Source organism: Salvia splendens, chromosome 11 (genome assembly GCF_004379255.2).
Source record: "Salvia splendens isolate huo1 chromosome 11, SspV2, whole genome shotgun sequence".
Taxonomy (NCBI): domain Eukaryota; kingdom Viridiplantae; phylum Streptophyta; class Magnoliopsida; order Lamiales; family Lamiaceae; genus Salvia; species Salvia splendens.
In genome coordinates this window covers 17,567,833-17,588,705 of record NC_056042.1, presented here as the reverse complement: position 1 = coordinate 17,588,705, position 20,873 = coordinate 17,567,833, and the positions used below count along the sequence as shown (strand labels likewise).

Here is a 20,873-nt window from a genome sequence, read left to right as displayed (position 1 = left end):
TGGACACTGTTCAAGCCCTACTTTCCGTGGCGGCATGCAAAGACTGGCCTCTACACCAATTTGGTGTAACAAATGCATTCCTGCATGGCGAATTGGAGAAAGATAAAGAAGTATATATGGAAGTCCCCCCGGGATGCTCAGAGGAGTTTGGAACAGGACAAGTGTGTCACCTCAGAAAGACGCTGTAGCAGTCCCCAAGAATCTGGTTTGGGAGGTTTTGTCAAGCAATGTTTAAACACGGGTTCAAGCAAAGCCATTCAGATCATACGCTCTTCACCAAGAGAAGGGATGGGAAGATGACATGTCTGATCATATATGTGGATGACATGATCATTACTGGAGACGATACTGAAGAAATCCAAAACCTGCGGGAGAATCTATCCAAAGAGTTTGAGATGAAAGATCTAGGACCCTTGAAGTACTTCCTTGGAATTGAAGTGTTGAGATCCAGACACGGAATATTTCTAAGGCAGAAAAAGTATGTTCTAGACCTTCTGGCAGAAACTGGGTTGTTGGATTGCAAGCCTGCAGAAACTCCAATGATCCCCAATCATGGATTGAAGATGGTAGAGGATCCCCAATCATGGATTGAAGATGGTAGAGGGAGCTGATCTTGCAGACCGGGAGAGATACCAACGGTTAGTAGGGAAACTCATCTACCTCTCACATACTAGGCCTGACATAACATATGCGGTTGGCATTATCAGCCAGTTCATGCACAGACCTCAAGTCGACCATATGGATGATGCGTTGAGAATTGTGAGATACCTAAAGGGAACTATTGGCTATGGAGTGTTCCTAGCTAATAGAGAGGATCTGGAAATCGATGGATACACGGATGCTGACTGGGCAAGCAATCCGATTGACAGAAAGTCCACTGGGGGATACTTCACCTTCATAGGAGGGAACTTAGTCACTTGGAGAAGTAAGAAACAGAAGGTGGTGGCCCTATCAAGTGCAGAAGCAGAATTTCAAGGAATCAAAAGTGGACTGACGGAAATCATGTGGCTAAGGAGGTTGTTGACAGAAATTGGCTTTCCACCTGCACGGAAGAGTAAATTGTTCTGTGACAACAAAGCAGCGATTAGTATTGCAGAAAATCCAGTACAGCACGATCGAACCAAACACGTTGAAGTTGATCGCCACTTCATCAAGGAGAAACTCGAAGGGAGAATCATAGAGTTCCCATTCGTTTGGTCAGAGGAGCAACTTGCAGACATCCTCACCAAAGCAGTTCACCCGAAAATCTTCAAGGAAATTCTGGACAAGTTGAGTATCGGAGATACCGTTGCTCAACTTGAGGGGGAGTGTCAAAGTAGCAAATCAAGGGAGAAATTAGCTCGATCAATGGAAGGAGAAGATTGAGGCAATCATTGAAATTATGTAAAGAATAATAATGAATATTATTGCCTAGAATAGTTTGGGGCTGTAAATCATTGTACAATTAAGCAATATACACAAAACCTTCTACTCCCAATTCTCTGTGTTCCCAATGTCGATCAATACGTGTTCCGCCTCTCTCGATTACCATCGTTAAGACTGATGATCTCTCGTTGTTTTTATGATTCGTTCGAAGTTTTGAGGCGTGTTGGTGAAGACTCTTATTGATTGAAGCTCCAAGACTGCACAAGCATACACCTAGTCTTTCATGAGTGACGAGTCTCTCCTCAAGCCGCTCAAGGCTTTCGCAGACACCACCTGGCACACTTTGTGCGAGGCAGACCAGATTCTTAGCCCGTGCACCAACATGCTGAACGTTAGACCTTAGTGAATGGGAAGATGATCGAATAAGGCTTGGGCCTCATAACATAGAAGCTAGGACGCAAGGTAGTTTAATTGCTATTAATCATTTTTACGCACGTACTTGGGCCACAGAACCTAAAATGTTGGGCCGCAAGAGAGTTGGGCTAGGATCAAGCAATGAGTTAGATTCAACCTATGTGTGTGTGGCCAAGCACTAGACTCATACGTCCTAACATCGACCAAAGTGGTACGTAGAAACAATATGCAACTTTCAATTTGGTTAGTTAGTAGTATTATTCAATTACTGTAATTTTAATTGTGTCTAGCATAATACTCTCCCTGTCGATGTAAAGTCTCATTTGCCTTTTTTCCATTTTAAGTAAGTGGGTCCACCATTCAACTCAATCATTTCACTCACATTTTATTATAAAACAACTATATAAAAGTGAGGTTCATATTCTACTAACTCATTTCCCCATGTCTCTTCACAAAGTCAAACAATTTTTTAAAACTCATGCCAAGTCAAAATGAGACTATAAATGGCAGAAGAATGGAGTAGTATCTTCTTATATTAGTTTTTATAGCAATGTCCTATTTCAAATCAAAATCGTTGTTTTGATTATTTGTCATATTATATTTTATATCATCTATTAATATAATATCAATAAATAATTAGTTGTGGTAGCTCCATCTATCAGGAACCTAACATGATATGGTTGGCATTTATTAACTCTAGCTAGGTACGGTTGAAGGAACATTATTAGTAAACTCTGCATTCTGAACATAAAGTTTCCGAGGTTTCAGGTTACCCAAACTTTAATTAATAAGATTTGCCTTATATAAGAAATGATGTTACTTATATATAAACCTTATTAGTAGTACTTATTATTTCCAACAATATAAAAAACAACGGTGACTGACTAATTTTCTAATAAATAATTATAAGTGGGCAATTAATGTATTGCTCCATGAGCTGTACGTAATCATGCATGCATTGATTAGTGCCAAACATTTGACCTACTCTTTTTATTACAACAACTTTCATTCATCAATTGAAAAAATATTATAGTTGCATTATACTCCCTCCGTCCCGGGCTACTCGCTCCTTTCCTTTCCGGCACGGAGATTAAGGAATGAGTGTATAGGAAAGTCAAAAATGACGGTTGTAGGTGAAAATTTTTACTAAAAATGGAAAGAGTGCAAGTAACTTGGGACGCCCGAAAAGGAAATAAGTGCGAGTAGTGCGGGACGGAGGGAGTACTATCTAGTTTTAAGTCACATGGGACATGGCCCAGCCTAGCTGTCTCCTACACAGTTGCTTGCACGAAAGAAATTAAGTGTACAATCTGTCTTTGCATACGATTCATTCATGCGAATAAGAAGGTATGTATATATATACATAATACTACATGTTTTGTGTTTCTTAGATTTATTTCAGCTCTTCATCAATAATCACTTTAATTTTGATTGTCTAGAGCTTCTTTTTTAAGTTAGTTGGTTATATATCAATGAGTGATTGCAATCAATCAGTTCCAAAGTTAAGCATTGCCATTCTTGTAGTCGGGACGAGAGGCGATGTTCAACCTTTTCTCGCAGTGGCAAGGAAACTTCAGGCAAGTCCATATTTAATTTTGTAGTCCCATTGTTGAGTCATCTAAAGTTAACTGAATAATTTCAAATTTTGGCAAAAACATTATTATGTCTTATACTATACTCTCCTTTTGTCTCTCATACTTTATTCTCTTTCCTACGTTATTCTCTCTCCACTTTACCTCTAATTAAATATTCATTTCTTAATCTCCGTGTCGAAAATTTCAGGAATACGGTCATTGTGTGAGATTGGCAACTCACTCTGAGTTTAGTGGATTGGTGAAGTCGGCTGGAGTAGACTTTTACCCACTTGGTGGCGATCCTCGCGTTATAGTTGAAGGTTTCACCTACGTTTTTATGTCCATAGCCATTTCCTATCTTTTCCATACTTGTTACGAATTAAATTTAACTATAGGTTTCATCAAGACGCAAAACATACTACTAACTAGTTGGCAAGATATAGCCACACAGTTGAAACAACTAATGGCTGTTATGGAATCTCTTCTTGAAGCCTGCACTCACCCCGACCCGATAACCGGTGACTCATTTAGGGCCCAGGCAATTATTGCTAATCCTCCTGCTTACGGTTAGTAGTTTTTGGAGCTCAACGTTTATGCAAGATCACTAATAGTTCATATTCTTCAAATTTTACAATTATTGATAAAAGTGTAAATAAATTAAGCAGGACGTGTAGATGTGGCTGAAGCCCTTGGTGTTCCCCTTCACATCTTCTTCACAGTTCCATGGACGTACGTTTTATTTTCTTCTTTTCACCATCTAATAGCTTCACCTTCTAAATATTCTTTTAATTCCTATGTCAATATAGATAGTGTGAAACATGAAATTGATTATGTTGATTATTACATTTTCTTTGTTTAAGTTATGAAGCCAGAATATATAATTAGAGGTACCCGACTAAATACGCAGGCCTACATGTGCATTTCCTCACCCTTTCATACCCCACATATCTCATAGAGCTGGATATTGGGTAAGTTATTCTTCCATCATATAATTCAACTAGAAATTCTTTTATTTATAGAAAAATTTGTTGAAATGATTCCATCCATGTATTGGCTTCAGAAAGTGGGTCATTGTTTTCAGTCTAATATTGGGTATAACACATTTTGAGAATGTGTAACTGGTTACGCATTTTCATTTACGCATTTCCAAAATAAGTAACCACTAGTACTAGATAATAATGATACCCCCTCCTCCCATGATTTAAAGTCCTATTTGATTCAACATAGGTTTTACGATATGTAAAGCAAAATGGACGGAAAAAGTTAATGAAATTTAGGTTCCACTTCTATATACTTCCTCTGTCGCATAGAAATAGGTCATTTAGCACAACATAAGTTTTAATGCGTAACTGGTAAACTAAGATAAAATAAGAAAAAATAGTTGAATTAGTATAGTGGATGGTGAGACCCATGACTGATAAACTAAAAGAGAAGGATAAATTTTTATCATAAATAAATGTGGACTATTTCTATGGCGTTGACAGAAAAAGAAATTGAGCCTATTTTTATGGGACATATGTAGTATTATATTTATAATAGAATGTGAATATAATGAGTTAGAGGAAAGTGTGTTTACTTATCGAAATGGAAAAACCAAATGTGGACATTAGTTTGTGGATGAAGTGAATCTCTTCGTCTGTCTATAGTATAGGCATTTCTTTTGGGTATGAGATTTAATAATTGAGTTAAGAGAGTTAAATGGAGAAAAAAAAATTAGAATAAAGTAGAGAGACGGAGATAGAATAAAGAAAGACATAGGAGATAGCTGTTTTTTCCAAAAAAATATAACTCAACTATAGTGATACAACCCATAAAGGATTACGACTCAACTATATGTTATAACCGACACTTGTTTAAGAAATGTGTAGATGAATGTGGGTGAAAAAAGTTAGTGGAGTATATGTCCTATCTTTATATAGGACCAAGGGAGTATTGTACAGGAAAAAAATAATACCAAATCGGATAACACTTCTCAAAGCGTAGTCGAGTAAAATATTACTCTCTCCGTCCCAACAAAGTTGTGTCATTTCCTTTTTTATAACAATAAATAAAACTTCTATTCACTTTTATTTTATCACCTACTTTCTCTCTTTAATCTCCTGTACCTTTTCTACTCTCCTATTCTATTTTATGTTCATTTAGTACATTCAATCAAATTCTTAATAGGGACGGTGGGAATACTATGATTTAAAATTATAAATGGAATGTGTTTTGTGTTATTTTCTGAAATGTGTTACGCTTGATAATGCGTAACTAGTCATGCATTTTGAAAATGTTACGCACTTTCAAAATTCATTAACACCCTATGTCAGAAGCAAAACAAAGAGACCCATTTTCGGAAGCTAATAGGTGAATGGACCCCTTTAAAGAACTTTGCATTATTAATTTCCTTTAACCTATATATCTATCTATATATTGCTTGCAGCTATCGTATGTTATTGTTGATATACTGATATGGTGGGGACTAAGAGGTCACCTTAACAAGTTAAGGAAAAACAAGCTGAACCTTAGCCCTATTAATGGACTCTTGGACACAAACCAAGTCTCAATTTCTCATCTCCCAACAACTTACATGTGGAGTCCACGTGTGCTGCCCAAGCCTAATGGTAAATACAACATTATTCAATGTGTCGATATATGAGTATATAATTTTGATTATATTTGCAGACTGGGGTCCTCTAGTTGATATTGTGGGTTACTGCTTTGTGGATCTTGGAATTAAATATGAGCCTCCTCAAGAATTAGTAGAGTGGATGCAAAAGGGAGTTGCACCGATTTATATCGGGTTTGGGAGCATGGTATGAAGGGGTGACTGTCATCTTACAAAGTATAGTCTCCAAATGGTTTACATATGATTTATTTGTTTTGAAGCCTCTTAAAAATCCAGAAAATACTACGAATATCGTTTTGGAGGCATTGAAGAACACTGGACAAAGAGGGATTGTTGATCGAGGGTGGGGAGGTCTTGCCACTCGTAAGTAGTTGTTTTCGATTATCATAATTACGAATTTGAGTGAAATTCTTAGAATTTCATCCTAAAACCAATTAGTGATAGGATGAATGACTCATTATACTTATATAGTAGTTTCAGTTCTCTATTTACACCGATACGAGATATTCTTAAATTTATTTTTCTTCATTTGCCAACACCCTCTCTCAGACCCTTTAAGGTGATGATCAGGTTCGATCAGTCCTCTATTATACTGGCCCAAATTTTTAGACCAGATATACTTCTAGATTAGTAGTATTGTCTTTTTAATTCATTCGGATAGATTTAGCCCAGATATACTTCTAAAACCGCATTTGCAAATAGAGAAAATCGAAAAGCATTCTAAACTAAATAGATAAATTCTAATATTAAGTTCATGATTATAAGGGATTTAGTACGAACAATCTTGATTTATGTGATTCTTGGTTATGGTTTAACAGAATGCAACCCTAACATTATTTTTTGCAGATGCACAAGATGTAGCAGAAAATATTTTTTTGCTTTCTACTGATTGCCCCCACGACTGGTTGTTTCCTCAGTGTTGTGCTGTGGTGAGTTAATATTTAGTGAGAGGGTTTCAGCCCCCCCACCCCAATTATAACTTACCCAAAAAATGAATTCGGAAATTTGAGTGATAGGTACATCACGGGGGAGCTGGAACAACAGCAGCAGGACTGAAAGCAGGGGTAACTACTTGATTTTTGTTGTTGGATTTTTAAATAGTACTCCGATTAAATTTATTAGTTGAAACAAAACAATGAATGCAGTGTCCGACCACAATCGTACCATTTTGTGGTGATCAATCGTTGTGGGGTGCCATAATATATGAGAGAGGAGTGGGACCTGCTCCCATTCCTATAGCACACCTTAGTGTGGAATCCCTATCAAAGGCCATGAGATTCATGCTCCAACCTGAGGTCAAGTCTCGAGCAGTGGATGTAGCTATCAGTGTTAGAGATGACGATGGTGCAGCTGCTGCACTTGACTCGTTTCATCGCCATCTTCCGTTGCCAAATCTGGAACAAGGCGATCAAGTGCAAACCATTTTTGGTTATCTTGCTAGATTTTGCTGCCTATTTTGTGCCTCATAGCTTAGATGTTTTCATTCTTCCTAGTACATATGCATCTGTTTTTATTTTTTGTTCTTACATGACCAATATTTAGTAATTTAAGGTTCAATGTAGGGTTTCCTGGTTATGTTGGGATTATGGTTCCTATTGCATAATAGAAAACTTGCATAAATAAGTAAATCAGATACACAATCTCTCTAACCGGCTATGAGATTAATCAATTCACATGTTAAACAATTAATTGTATTTAAGAACACACATAAAACATACTTAATGAATTAAAAACCTAAATCATAAATTTCCTACGGTTCAGAATTAAAACATACTTAAAGAATTAAAAACCTAAAACATAATTAATTTACGTATGTTATTTGATTTTAATTAATTAATACTCTCTCGATCCCATTCAAGATGTCTACCTTTCCATATATTTGTTTGTCCCAATCAAAATGTCCACTTTCTAATTTTGAAATAAACACACACACACACACACTCTCTATATATCATGTTTACTCATTAAAATATTCAACTATATTTCTCTCTACTTTTTTCCACTTAACAACTCCACCTAAAATCTCGTGCCACTCAAGAATGAGGCCATCTTAAGTTAGACGGAAGGAGTATCTTTTTTGCAAGGGTTGTCTAATTCGAAACCTTTATTTATTATTCGTGGAATAAATTTCAACCGACATGATATCTGAATAATAAAAACCCTTTTCGAACACCTTTTGAGGATATCTGAAAAATCCACAACATTTGATAAATCAAAGTAATGCATAACCAATATCGTATGTTCAATATTATGTCAACAACGATTAAGAAATAACAATCAATGAGACCCCGTCTTTCAGTAAATAGCAAGAAAGACTTGTCTCAACTGTTAGATACTGTAGTGCTATACCACACTAGTGTCATTTATTTCCTAAGGTGAGGAAACATGCGGACTGACACTGCAACTTTTCGCAATAGGTAGCCAAATAAAGTCTATCTAGGTTGTGAAATACTATTTCTCTTCTAAAAAGAACCATCCGCATCAATGAATGTCGTTCACGGCAAGTTTGATTCTTGTACATTTAAATGTTTTGAGAATATCTTATAAATGCACAAGCAAACACAAAATAAAATTAATTCTTCTCGTTTTAGATAAAAGTGGAATGTAGAGTATATTGTACACAAGTAATTCTAATCATGCAATATGCTCGAAACTTGCTTTGGAGTATACCAGTCCTAACATAATGGAATGTGAATAATTAATATGCTTCTTCCACCAAAAAAATTAATTTATTCAAAAAGTATTTTTACCAGATATTTGGGATCATATGGTTATAAAGGTGGGTGAATGTGTGTGTGTGAGTGCACGGTTGTGTGCTGGTATGTATCTGTAACGGTGTGTATGCGTGAATAGTGTGTAGAATGGTAAATTTTTTTGTGCCCTAGGTCTAATCTTCTAATTTGGGATTGAAATCCTCAAAAATAGGGCTTTTTCAAACAAATCCTCATGACTTACCTGACCCGGGTAGTTTTTGGAAAAATCTACGCAGCCCAAGTAGACCCTCTGGAGTGCTTGCGTTGTTTAACCCTGACCCACGTAGGATTTGATCACAAACGACGTGTCTCGTGTAGGCTATCTGGACAACCTGCAATCTTCGTTAAACGGACGTAATGTTCTCTACATAACTCCAATTGAGGCATGCAAGATAATCATGCAAAGAACCTTTGAAGACGAATTGATTATGAATCATCATTTTAATCAATTGAGCATGCTCGATAATCACACAAATAAACTCATCTTTTTAAAAATGAAACGTTTTTATTTTTGAGTTGTCCCATTGATGCACTTTTTATTAGCACTATAAATACATGCAAGTATACAGAGTAGGAATAGTAAAGCTAAAGGTTAGTACCAGATATCGATCACTGGGAAAACAAACACAGACTGTCTATCTTCTACTAAAATTCAATTACTATTTGGAGAACCGAAAGTTTTGGGAATTATTGAAAATAAAGAACAATAAAAAGCAAAGAAACAACTAATTGCAAATAAGTCACGGAGATAAAAGTATAGACATAAGGGAATTCTAGGGATGTGCTTTCACAATTATGGTTATACAAATTCCAACTACAACACCCTAACACAGTTCTTACTTTGATAGAACGAGTCACCTAGTTTATGCTCATGCGATGTAAACGTTTATTACAAATATTAGGGTTGTCAATCCTAAATACGTAACTCCTAGAAGCTCCTAAGACCTTTATAAAGTCATCACTCTCAATTAACAGTGCCGTTTTAAAGGAAGCTAATTGTAGTGTCTATTAAGTGGATCTAACTCGCCAACCTCCTCTCACGATTATGTAGTAAGTTATATTAAATCATCACTGAATGGGTCACTCAAACGTGAAGTATTATGGAACAACTTAAGGAAGAAACAAAGTAAGAACTGTTAGGGTTTGCATACTAGAAATCACCTTTCGAGTGATTGAATACTGTAAAACTCTAATTATTATTTTCCAATGAATGCAATAAATTATTTTTGTCGTAATGTTGTTATGTTATACATTTAATGGATGTTTATTGCATATTTAAATGTATAAGTGAACATAACAAAGTTGCAGCATCCCAAAAATTTTTGCGACTTTTGTTTTAATGTGGATGTCAAGTGGAAATTTCTTTTGTGAAATTTATTTTGTTTCTGTGTGATTGAGTTGATTATGTGAAATAATTGCCGTGAGTGATGTGGAATGAAGTGTGTTATATACTTTATATTTTCCAATGTGGGGAATTAAGTAAGCGAGATCATGCATTTGTATTCTAGCCAAATAATTAGAAATTTTTGGCCCCTTTAATTATTGGAATTAATATTTTCTTCTTGGAGTTAATTAATTGTTTTGGGGTATTTATCCAAATTAAATCCAAATCGAATTATCCCTAATTTGAGATACATGAAATTCGAACCCTAGCCTATTTTTGTAAGTTTCGAAAATCCCCTATCTTAATTAGGAGGATGATTTATTTTCTTTGAATTAATTGGTGCCTTGTTGATTTCCCTTCTTTTAATTTAAATCCAATTAAATCATGCCACATTTTGTTCCTCACCATAATTAAATGAAGATTTGAATTATTTCCTTGTGGCAATTAAAGCCAATTTTCGGCCCTTCCCTATTGTGGAGAAATTATATTTGTTTCCTATTTTGTGGAATCCCTTCTATTCAAATAAATACATAATTAATACCCATGTCTAATTAATTGGGGATGTGAATATTTTCCTTTTATTTTTGCTCTCCATCCCACACGCCCAATATGCTTTTATTTTTCTTGTGGAAATTAATTTATTTGTTACCTATTTTATGGGAGTCTTTTCCTATAAAAAAAATTCCAAATTTAAATTCTATTCCCATTTAATTGAGGATTTATTTTTCCTCCCATGCTTCAAAATACATGCCCCCCCTTTTTATTTTCTAATTGGGGATTTAATTTATTTTGTTCCCTTATTTATGAAATACTCATTGTTTTATTTCCTAAGTAGTGAATATATTTCCAAATCAATTCAGTGCTAATTAAATGGCAATTTTCGAACTCTTCCTCAATCACACGCCTATTTGTTCTTCTAAATGGTGGGATTTTATTTTATTCTCCCACAATTTAATTATTTTAATTGGGTGTGAATTAAACCTAATGCATAAATTAAACTAAACCCTAACCCTAGCCTCCTAATTTCACACGCCTCCCCTCCCTCATTCTCTCCCTCACACGCCTCCTTCCCCCTCTCTTCATCCTCTCCAAAAATCCTTCACAAACTCTTTGTTCTTGCATCAACTTGGAGTTGGAACTTCAAGATTCACCTTAGAATCGCATCCATTATCACTTCTACCTATTGTTTTTGATCAAGAAAGGTATAATTGAATTTCTTTTTCTCATCCTTTCCATTGAATCCTTGTTTTTGATTCCCTCATACATATAGTGAGTGTAGAGATCGTAGATCTAAGAATTAATCGGGTGGAATTGGTGGTTGCATGAGAAAATATAAGAGTATGCGTTTATTGAAAAATTAGAGTAAACTTGTAGATGATTTGTGGTGAATGCTATGTGAATATATGAAAACATGATTGTGAGATATTTTTGAAGCATGATTATGTGTTGGAAGCATGAATATATGTGTTTGGATGAATGATTGATAAACCCTAATTCGAAATTGTGAAGCATGAAAACTGTGGTGTTCGGACAGTAGATTCCGACGTGTGTTTGACCGACCAAAAATCTTGTTTTGGTGCAAATTTTAAATGAGTACAATTTAAGGTGTCTTCTGTGTTGTGTGTAAATTTCAGCCTTTTTGGACGAAAGATGAACTTCTATCGAATTTTTGAAGTTGACTGCGCAGTTCTGCCAGAATTTGTATTCTCGTCCAGTGAGTTTCGTTTTTGATTTGACCAACCTAAAGACGTGATTTGATGTCAAATTTTAACTGGATGATCTTTGATCTGTCTACTGTATTGTGGTAAAATTTCAGCCCCAACGGAGGTCGGATGAATTTTTAATGATTTTTACAAAACGACTGCGCTATTCTGCCAGATTTCTGTCATACAAAAATAATCTTTATTGTTAAGTTTTGAATGATATATATGATTCATATATGTTAAGGAACCTATCCTATGATATAGTGATGTGTTGTACGTTGATGTATGCTATGGTGTGTTTCCTTATGTTGGTGAACGTTTGGGATGGGTAAGTTAAGGAGACAATGAAAGGAACGTTAGGACATGCATGATAATTGAATTGATGGAAGGCTGATTGTGTTGTGATGTTGATAAGGGTTATCGTGCGTACGTGAGCACAAGGAACAAGGGTTTCTTGAGTTGTGTTTTGTGTTGTCTAAGCAATCGAGGTGAGCTTTCTTTAACTAAACTCTTTTACTTTTCCAAAGTATGATTGTGGAGCCATAAGGGTGGTTAAAAGTGTTATGTCATGCCATGGACTGTTTTGATGTTGAGATTGTGTGCATGATGCCTAGTTCGTCTGAGTTTACTCCGTTAGACTATATGGCTTTGTGTGAAACGAATTCGGGTCTGAGTAGGGCCGCAAACCCTATCAGGCTGTGTACACTAGTGGGATCGGGAGCCGTCCTTGCTAGTCGGCATGTCTCATGGGCGAATAGTGTGGCCACACTTTCGTCGCACTGTGGATTGATGATGTGATTGTTGGATTGTTGAGAAAGTGGGGAGATTGTTGACTGGCCAGGCTGTGAAACTGTTTTGGTGATACTCGTGATATTTCTTTAAATAAACGTAAAACTCGAGTTCACTATGGTATGGATGACATAACTTATATAAAATACTTTGGCACGTGTTCACTGAGTATATCAAATACTCAGCCCTGCATATGTTTTCTTTATGTGCATGTTGAGCGGGATGTTGCGGTGGATGTTGAGTCGTCTTAGGAAATTTGGATGCGTTGTATCTTCATACATAGGCGTCATCCTATGACTCTCTTCGATAATTTTTCCGCTGCTATCTTTTGAAACTGATGTCACAAGAGTTTAATTTACTTCGTATGGTTTTGATTATGTCAAATACTTAGATACTTTAATTCCGCTGCTTATCAATTTTTGGTTAAACTAAAATATTTTTGTAGACTAAAATATTTTGTGTCCCCCATTTCTTCCCCACTTCTTAGTCCCTCCCCTTAGTCGCGATTTTTCCGTCCTTGCTATCCTTAGTAAGGGCGGCCGTTACAGAGTTGTATCAGAGCTTCGTTCTTTCGCTCTGGTCCGAGAGTCTTATTTTACCTTAAGTCTAGATTAATAAACCTTAGACTAGAAGTGTCACGAAGGCTCAACATCCAAAGCATCACGCTCAACCAAAGAAAGTGAGGTATGTTTAAGTTGTTGAAAGGATGTGAGATCGATGTATGAAGTTGATGATGATATGAGGGGGATGTTTTGGCAAGTGTATGCATGTGAATGAACGTTATGCGTGAAAATAAATTGTGATGACATGATTACGTGGAATATGAGCATGATTGACATGAAGATCTAAGCACGTGCTGTATGTGTGAACATGATGTTGTGATAGTATGATTATATGGAGTACGAGCATGATTGGCAAGATGATCTTAGCACGTGTTGTATGTATGAATATGCTATTGTGATGGTATGATTATGTGAAACATGAGCAAGATCGGTATGATGACCTAAGCATGTGTTATATGTGTGAAAGTGTTACGACGTAAGCATGTGAACATAGGAAGATGGAGTGTTTTACATGAAAGATGAAAGTTGATGAGTTGTTTTGAGTATGTTGAAATTTTCAAGAAAAAAAAATCGGCAGTTTAAAAATGTTGTTTCAAACATATATGTGAAGTTCATGAGTGTTTTGTTTGGAATGCAAATGTTTTATGAGTTTCGAAAGTTTTGCATGGTGTTTGATATGAAAAAGGGGGATTTTGAGGTTGATGTTTTGCAATATTAATGAGTAGTTGTTCTAGTGGTGTTTGATTAAGGAAAAATATTTATGTTATGGAAAGTTGTTGAAAATTTTGGAAAATCTTTAAACCTTAAACGAAAGCATGTTAGTTCTTTTCTTTTGGAAAAATTGAGATCTGGAAGTGAATGAGAAATAGGACGTAGTTATGTATGGTGATATACGTTTATGCATGTTGAATTATTTGGTATGTGATTCTTTTGGTATGTGAATCATGTTTTAAGTGACGATTTATGGACGTTAAAGTGTGAGGTATTTTATGAAAGTGTTGATAGAAGAAAGTATGATGCTATGAACTTTGTATGCAAACATAGAATGCCCAAAATGTCTGTTTGATCTAACGATATCGAACTTAGTTGTTACAACTGCAATATCACTTAGTTGTTAAAAAAATTTAAGTTTCGAAAAAAAAATAATAATTAAATTTTTTTTCGTTTGGAAAATTTAGCTATGGAAGTGTGATGTTGTGTATGTTATGAGGTGCGAAGCATGATACGTTATTCTATGGAGTGTTTTATACGAATGATGAAAGTTGATGCAAAAGTACGTTTTAGTTTGAGTCAAAGCTTTTACTTTAAAAGTGAGATGTGGAAAAATTTTGGGAAAGTGTGAAAGTGTAAAGAAATTTTGTTTCAAAAGTTTTGAATATAATTGTGAAGTTCGAAAGTGTTTTGCTATGAGATGCGAAAATGTTGTGTGTTTATTTGAGGTATGAATGACGTGCTATGGGATGTGAAAATGTTGTGTGTTTATCTTAAGGTATGAATGACCTAAATTGTGGTAGATGATATATGAGATGATGAATTGTGTTGTCAACTTAGAGTATCTAAAATATAAGCCTAGTTGACCGCGCGAATCGTAGTTCTAAGTTGAAAGCCTAACTATTGCTTCTCTGAGCAATGAAACGTACGAGAATATGTAAGTTGAGGCAAACCCTTAAGTCAAGGTGCGAGACAAGAAGAGCTGATGCTAAGTGATATTTTCATGCAACGACGAGCGATCATACTCGCGATTTAAAGTAGTATAGTGTAATCTTGCGTAAGTGGAAACACGGTGGAGATGATCTCCATACCCTGGAGCACGAGGATGATAACAATGTCCTACGAGGATAGTCATTATGACATGCAAGGAATTTTATGAAGATGTGGATTCCGACATTCATTATTAGTGGCAATGACACGAAGAATCTCAACATGGAATCCACAGTTCTTAGAGCGATGTTACCAGTCTCGGCTTGCAAAAGATGAACGAGGGGGTGTGACTTTAATAGTTAGAACAAACTATTTTTAATCAACAGTTCTTACTTGGATTCTAAGAAGTTATTTTTCAAGACCTTTCAAATAATCGTGAGCCCTTGTCTATTTAACAGCTTGTTTCATTCACCCTTTGCAAGTGATGCATATTATTTCTTTTCCTCCATTGAGTCATAACTCACTTTCAGTTCTTGGAAAGTGGAGTTGCCTTCATAACTTTGGACACTTGGATTGATTGTAGTCTTCTTTGACTTATTAATTGTACGAATAATATTTTGACTTTGTGAGCCTTTGCTATTGAACTTCATCCCTAAGGCTGCTTGCAGTTACGTCCTTCAATATAATCACGTTTCGCAGACATGTTTTCTATGGGATATTCTTCTTCGAACTTTTGTTCAGCTTTCCATTTTGTCACCATGTCTGTGCCAAGTTCTTTCTTACAGAGTGAAATTCTTTTTGGTTCAGTACCACTATATGTATCCTTTCCATAATAGAAGTTTTCTTTCTACAAAACGAAGTTAAGGCCTACATTTTGTACCTTGCCTTAACAAACTTAATCCACTTGATTTTTTTTCAAAAGCCCCTTTGACTTTGGTTGCCTTTCATAAACTTATGAACCCATTGATGTGATTCTACCATCCCATATTATGATTTTCGTTGAACCATGATCAGTACCGCTTTGTGACAACTGCCTACATTTCTCAATCCACAACTGATCATTTCTTTTGCTCAACCCTTTAAGTCATTATCCATTGATGTGTGGACCTTTCAAATTTGGTCGAACAACTGAATTATCTTGTTTGGTAGCCTACCATGAGAATTGAGCTTTAATTCGATTCCATCCTATATTCATGACCTATCTTATGTTCCTTCAAGCCCCGTGGGGATGATCATAACCAATTGTTGCAAGTTAGCGAGATTCAAAACAAAAGTCGAGCTGAAATTGTAATTCTAGTTGCATTGAGAGATTTTGGAACTCTTCAAATTTAAAGCATTTTTCTCAGTGTTGTTATAATTCGAAATCGGTTCATATCCAAGTCAAGACTATTTGATTAAAGTTTGCGTCCTGGATACATATTCTGAGTTCTTGATGCAACATTTGCATGGAGAGGCAAATTTCTTTTGAGCCCCTGGCGACGAGCCGACTATCTTGTATGGGATTTCCATGAACCGACGAACCTCCATAATCTCTGCTTTACAAGCAACCACGATGATCAGAAAAGGGCGTCCGGCGTATCTTATGTACTTGAACGGAGAGGAGAAGGAAGATTTGAAAGTGGAAGACGTGGCAGTAGTAAGAGATTTTCTGGATGTGTTCCCTGAAACTTAGCCTGGACCGCCGCCCGATAGGCAAGTGGAGTTTACCATCGACTTAGAACCCGGATCTGCGCCAGTATCGAAGGCACCAAACTGAATGGTCCCTAAAGAGTTGGCTGAATTGAAGATTCAGTTGCAAGAACTGCTCGATTTGGGATTTATCCGACCTAGTGTATCACCATGGGGAGCGCCTGTGTTGTTCGTAAAGAAAAAGGATGGAATGATGAGGATGTGCACCGACTATCGTGAGCTCAACAAGTTGACCCTGGAGAATAAGTACCCACTGTCAAGAATCGACGACTTGTTTGATCAACTCCGAGGAGCGGGCGTATTTTTAAAAATGGACTTGAGGTCGGGGTATCATCAACTAAAGGTTCGACGAGAGGATGTGCCTAAGATTGCTTTTCGCACTCGTTATGGCCATTATGAGTTCGTCGTGATGTCATTTGGACTTACTAACGCCCCGTCAGTTTTCATGGATTTGATGAACCGAGTTTACCACGAGTATCTCGATAAGTTTGTGTTGGTCTTCATCGACGATGTGTTAGTTTACTCGAAGAATGAGGAGGAGCATGGATGGCACCTGCGAACGGTGTTGGAAACATTACGATAAGAGAAGCTTTATGCCAAGTTCAGTAAGTGTGAGTTTTGGTTGACTCGAGTGAACTTCCTTGGTCATATTGTGACAGCTAATGGAATTCAAGTGGACCCAGCAAAGGTCGAGGCGGTACAAAATTGGAAGTCACCGATAACGCCGAGTGAAATCCGTAGTTTCTTGGGATTGGCGGGATACTACCGACGGTTCATCGAGGGATTCTCTAAGATTACGAGACTAATGACACAACTGTTGAAGAAAAGAATCAAGGTGGTTTGGACACCAGAATGCGAGGCGAGTTTTCAACTGTTGAAGGAGAAATTGATTTCAGCACCAGTCCTAGCGGTACCAGAACCTGAAAAGGACTTCTCCGTCTATACCGACGCATCTAAAGTAGGACTAGGATGCGTGTTGATGTAGGATGGGAAAGTGATAGCATATGCTTACCGGCAATTGAGGTCGAATGAGCTGAATTTTCCGACTCATGATTTGGAGCTAGTAGCAGTAGTGCACGCACTAAAGATTTGGAGACACTATCTCTATGGAGTGAGATGCGAGATTTATACGGATCACAAGAGTCTCAAGTACTTTTTCGAACAGAAGGAGCTAAACATGCGACAACGACGTTGGTTAGAGATTGTGAAGGATTATGACTGTGGTATTCACTATCTGTTAGGGTTTGTATACTAGAAATCACCTTTCGAGTGATTGAATACTGTAAAACTCTAATAATTATTTTCCAATGAATGCAACATATTATTTTTGTCGTAATGTTGTTATGTTTTACATTTAATGGATGTTTATTGCATATTAAATGTATAAGCGAACATAACATAAGTCTAAGTCTTTGTTCTATGCAGGGCTGAGTACTTGTTGTACTCAATGGGCTCATGCCGAAAACATTTTATACAGTTATGTCATCCATACCAGTGATCTCGAGTTTTATGTGTAGTTAAGAAATATCACGAGAACACAAAAATATTTCAAAATCTGGCCAGACAATCAATCTCCCCACTTTCTCAACAATCCATCAATCACAATCATCATATCACAGTGCGACGAAAGTGTGGCCACACTATTCACCCACGAGACCGGCCGACTAGCAAGGACGACTCACGATCCCACCAGTGTACACAGCCTGATCGGGTTTGCGGCCCTACTCAGACCCGAATTCGTTTCACAACTCAGCCATATATTCTAACGGAGCAAGCTCAGACGAACTAGGCATCAGGCAACAATCCCATAAATAAAACATCATGGCATGACATAACAGTTAAACCACCCTTATAACACCACAACATATTTTCGGAAAATAAAGAGATTTGAAAAAGAAAACCCACCTCGTTTGCTTAAACAATTCAATATCCACTTAAGACAACCCTCGTTCCTTATGCTCACGTACACACAATAACCCTTGCCAAACCACAATACAAATCAGCCTTCCATTAAGTCATATTATCATGCATGTCATATCGTTCCTTTTATCATTCTCTTAAATTACCCATCCCAACATTCATCAACATAAGGAAAACATGCCATAATATTTCTCAACATGTCACACATAATCACGTCATAGGATACATTCCTAAATCGTACATGTATCATATAATTCACTCAAATTTGGCAACAAGTGATATTTCCACATAACAACAAATCTAGCAGAACTGCGCGGTTGGTTTGTAAAAATCACCAAAAATCCGTCCGACCTCATATGAAGCTAAACATTGGTCACAACACAGTAGACACATTTAAGTTCATCCAGTTAAAACTTTACACCAAAATCACGTAATTTGGTCAGTCAAAACAATAATGTACCTCTTTGGTCGGGATACAAAATTCCGGCAGCACTGTGCAGTTCAATTGAAAAAATTCACCAAAAATTCATCCTATGTCCAATGAGGCTGAAATTTTCACAAAACTTAGAAGACACTTCAAAATTCATCTATTAAAAAAATTCACATCAAAAGGAGGCCATTTGTTCGGTCAAATAGAAAACGAAACATTCTGGGCGAGAATACAACTTTCTGGCAGAATTGCGCAGTCAACTTCAAAAATTTATTAAATATTCATCTTTTGTCAAAACGATCTGAAATTCACACACAAAACAGAAAACACCTTGACGTTTACTCAGTTAAAATTTCGTGTCAAAATTCAATCGTTTGGTTGGTCAAACACACGTTGGAATTTACTGTCCGAACACCACAGTTTTCAGGCTTCACAATTTCGAAATTAGGGTTTCTTCCCCATTCATCCAAACACAATTTTTTTCATGCTTCCAACACACAATCATGCTTAAAAAGGTTCTCACAATCACGTTCTCATATAGTCACACATCATTCACCAATGATTCATTCAAACTTCACACATATTCAATCAAAATCGCATATCACAATTGTTCTCATACAAACACAAATTCCCACCAATTAATTATGCGATCTAAGATTCCTACACTCACTATATGCATGAAGGAATCAAGAACACGGTTTTCATTGGTGAAGATGAGGGAAAAGATTCAATTATACCTTCTTGAATCGAAAACCAATGGTAGAAGCAAAGATTGATACGATTCGTTGGGAACTTTTGAAAATCAAACTCCAATGGATGCAAGAACAAGGATTGGAAGGAATTTTGGAGAGGATGAAGAGAGGGAGAGGAGAGTGGCGTGTGGAGAGAGGGAGAGGATGGAGGTGGATGAAAATTTGAGGGAGAATGGGAGCTAGGGTTTAGTTTAGGTGATTAAATAGTCCTAGGTTTAATCCCATTAATTAATTAATTAATTAATTGTGGAGGAATAAAATAGAGGCCGATAAATAAAATCCCACAATTAAAAGGAAGGCAAGTTTTCAAAAATTATGGCTCGAAATTCAATAAGGAATTTATTTGGTATATACTTGGAGAGGAATAGATTCACAATTTAGGAAATAAAACAATGAATATTCTATAAACAAGGGCACAAACAAAATAAATTAAATCTCAAAGTAGGGAAATAATGAGGGAGGGGGTGAAAATTTTGATGGTGTGCACAAGGAAATTATTTAAATCCTCAATTAAATAGAATAGGATTTAAATTTGGTAATTTCTTTATAGGAAAAGACTCCCACAAAATAGGCAACAATTAAATAAATTTCTACAAGGAAATTAAGCAAAAAAAAAACGTGTGGGATGGAGACACAATAGAAGGAAAATATTCACATCCTCAATTAATTTGACTTACGTATTAATTTGGTATTTAATTTAATAAAAGGAATTCCACAAAATAGGAAGCACATATATTCCAATCGACATATATTAAATAAAGGTCACAAAAATTTTGGGATGTTACATCCTTCCCTTCTTAACAGAAATTTCTTCCCGAAATTTGATCGTCTCACATAAACAACTCGGGGTACTTTACTTTCATTCTATCTTCTAACTCCCATGTAGCTTCCTCGGGACTATGGTGTTTCCACAACACTTTCACGGATGCTATCGACTTGTTTCGCAACTCTTGCACCTTCCGTTCTAGGATTGCCTCTGGCCTTTCCTTGTAGCTTATGTCGGGGGTTAGGATCACTTCCTCTTGATGAATAACATGCTTGGGGTCGAACACGTACTTGCGCAACTGCGACACATGGAACACGTTGTGCACATTCCCAAAACTGAGAGGTAACGCCAAATGATACGCTACAGGACCTACTTCATCAATAATCTCGTACGGTCCTACAAAGTGCGGTTTCAGCTTGCCCTTCACTCCAAACCTCACAACTCCTTTCGTCGGGGATACTTTCAAGAACACTTTGTCACCAACGTCGAATTTGATTTCTGTTCGACGCACGACAGCAT

The 20,873-nt window shown here is 36.5% G+C and overlaps 2 protein-coding genes across 7 annotated transcripts; both read left to right on the top strand.

Moving 5' to 3' along the window:
* Nucleotides 1–594: 594 nt before the first annotated feature.
* Nucleotides 595–1,608, top strand: LOC121754536 (uncharacterized mitochondrial protein AtMg00810-like). Its single transcript, XM_042149875.1, has 2 exons — nucleotides 595–925; nucleotides 1,577–1,608. Exons 1-2 carry the CDS (start codon nucleotides 595–597, stop codon nucleotides 1,606–1,608), a joined length of 363 nt encoding a protein of 120 aa, XP_042005809.1.
* Nucleotides 1,609–3,171: 1,563 nt separating this feature from the next.
* On the top strand, nucleotides 3,172–7,539 carry LOC121756571 (sterol 3-beta-glucosyltransferase UGT80B1-like). 6 transcript variants are annotated; one of them, XM_042152148.1, is made up of 11 exons: nucleotides 3,172–3,356; nucleotides 3,562–3,673; nucleotides 3,845–3,919; nucleotides 4,019–4,082; nucleotides 4,261–4,321; nucleotides 5,779–5,959; nucleotides 6,021–6,151; nucleotides 6,225–6,327; nucleotides 6,811–6,893; nucleotides 6,981–7,028; nucleotides 7,110–7,539. In XM_042152148.1, the coding sequence occupies exons 1-11, from the start codon at nucleotides 3,252–3,254 to the stop codon at nucleotides 7,431–7,433; spliced, it is 1,287 nt and encodes a 428-aa protein (XP_042008082.1). In that variant the 5' UTR covers nucleotides 3,172–3,251; the 3' UTR covers nucleotides 7,434–7,539. The 6 variants fall into 6 exon arrangements, with proteins under 6 accessions (XP_042008082.1, XP_042008081.1, XP_042008080.1 ...); XM_042152147.1 differs by having other exon boundaries at nucleotides 4,016–4,082; XM_042152146.1 differs by having other exon boundaries at nucleotides 3,749–3,919.
* Nucleotides 7,540–20,873: the final 13,334 nt, after the last annotated feature.

Bases quoted from the DNA above. Each gene is read 5' to 3' on its own strand.
- LOC121756571 (XM_042152142.1), top strand. From the start codon at position 3,252: ATGAGTGATTGCAATCAATCAGTTCCAAAGTTAAGCATTGCCATTCTT. The intron at 3,920-4,015 runs GTTAGTAGTTTT...AAATAAATTAAG, and splicing joins TGCTAATCCTCCTGCTTACG to CAGGACGTGTAGATGTGGCT. The intron at 5,960-6,020 runs GTAAATACAACA...TTATATTTGCAG, and splicing joins TGTGCTGCCCAAGCCTAATG to ACTGGGGTCCTCTAGTTGAT.
- LOC121754536 (XM_042149875.1), top strand. From the start codon at position 595: ATGGTAGAGGGAGCTGATCTTGCAGACCGGGAGAGATACCAACGGTTA. The intron at 926-1,576 runs GTAAGAAACAGA...ATTCGTTCGAAG, and splicing joins GAACTTAGTCACTTGGAGAA to TTTTGAGGCGTGTTGGTGAA.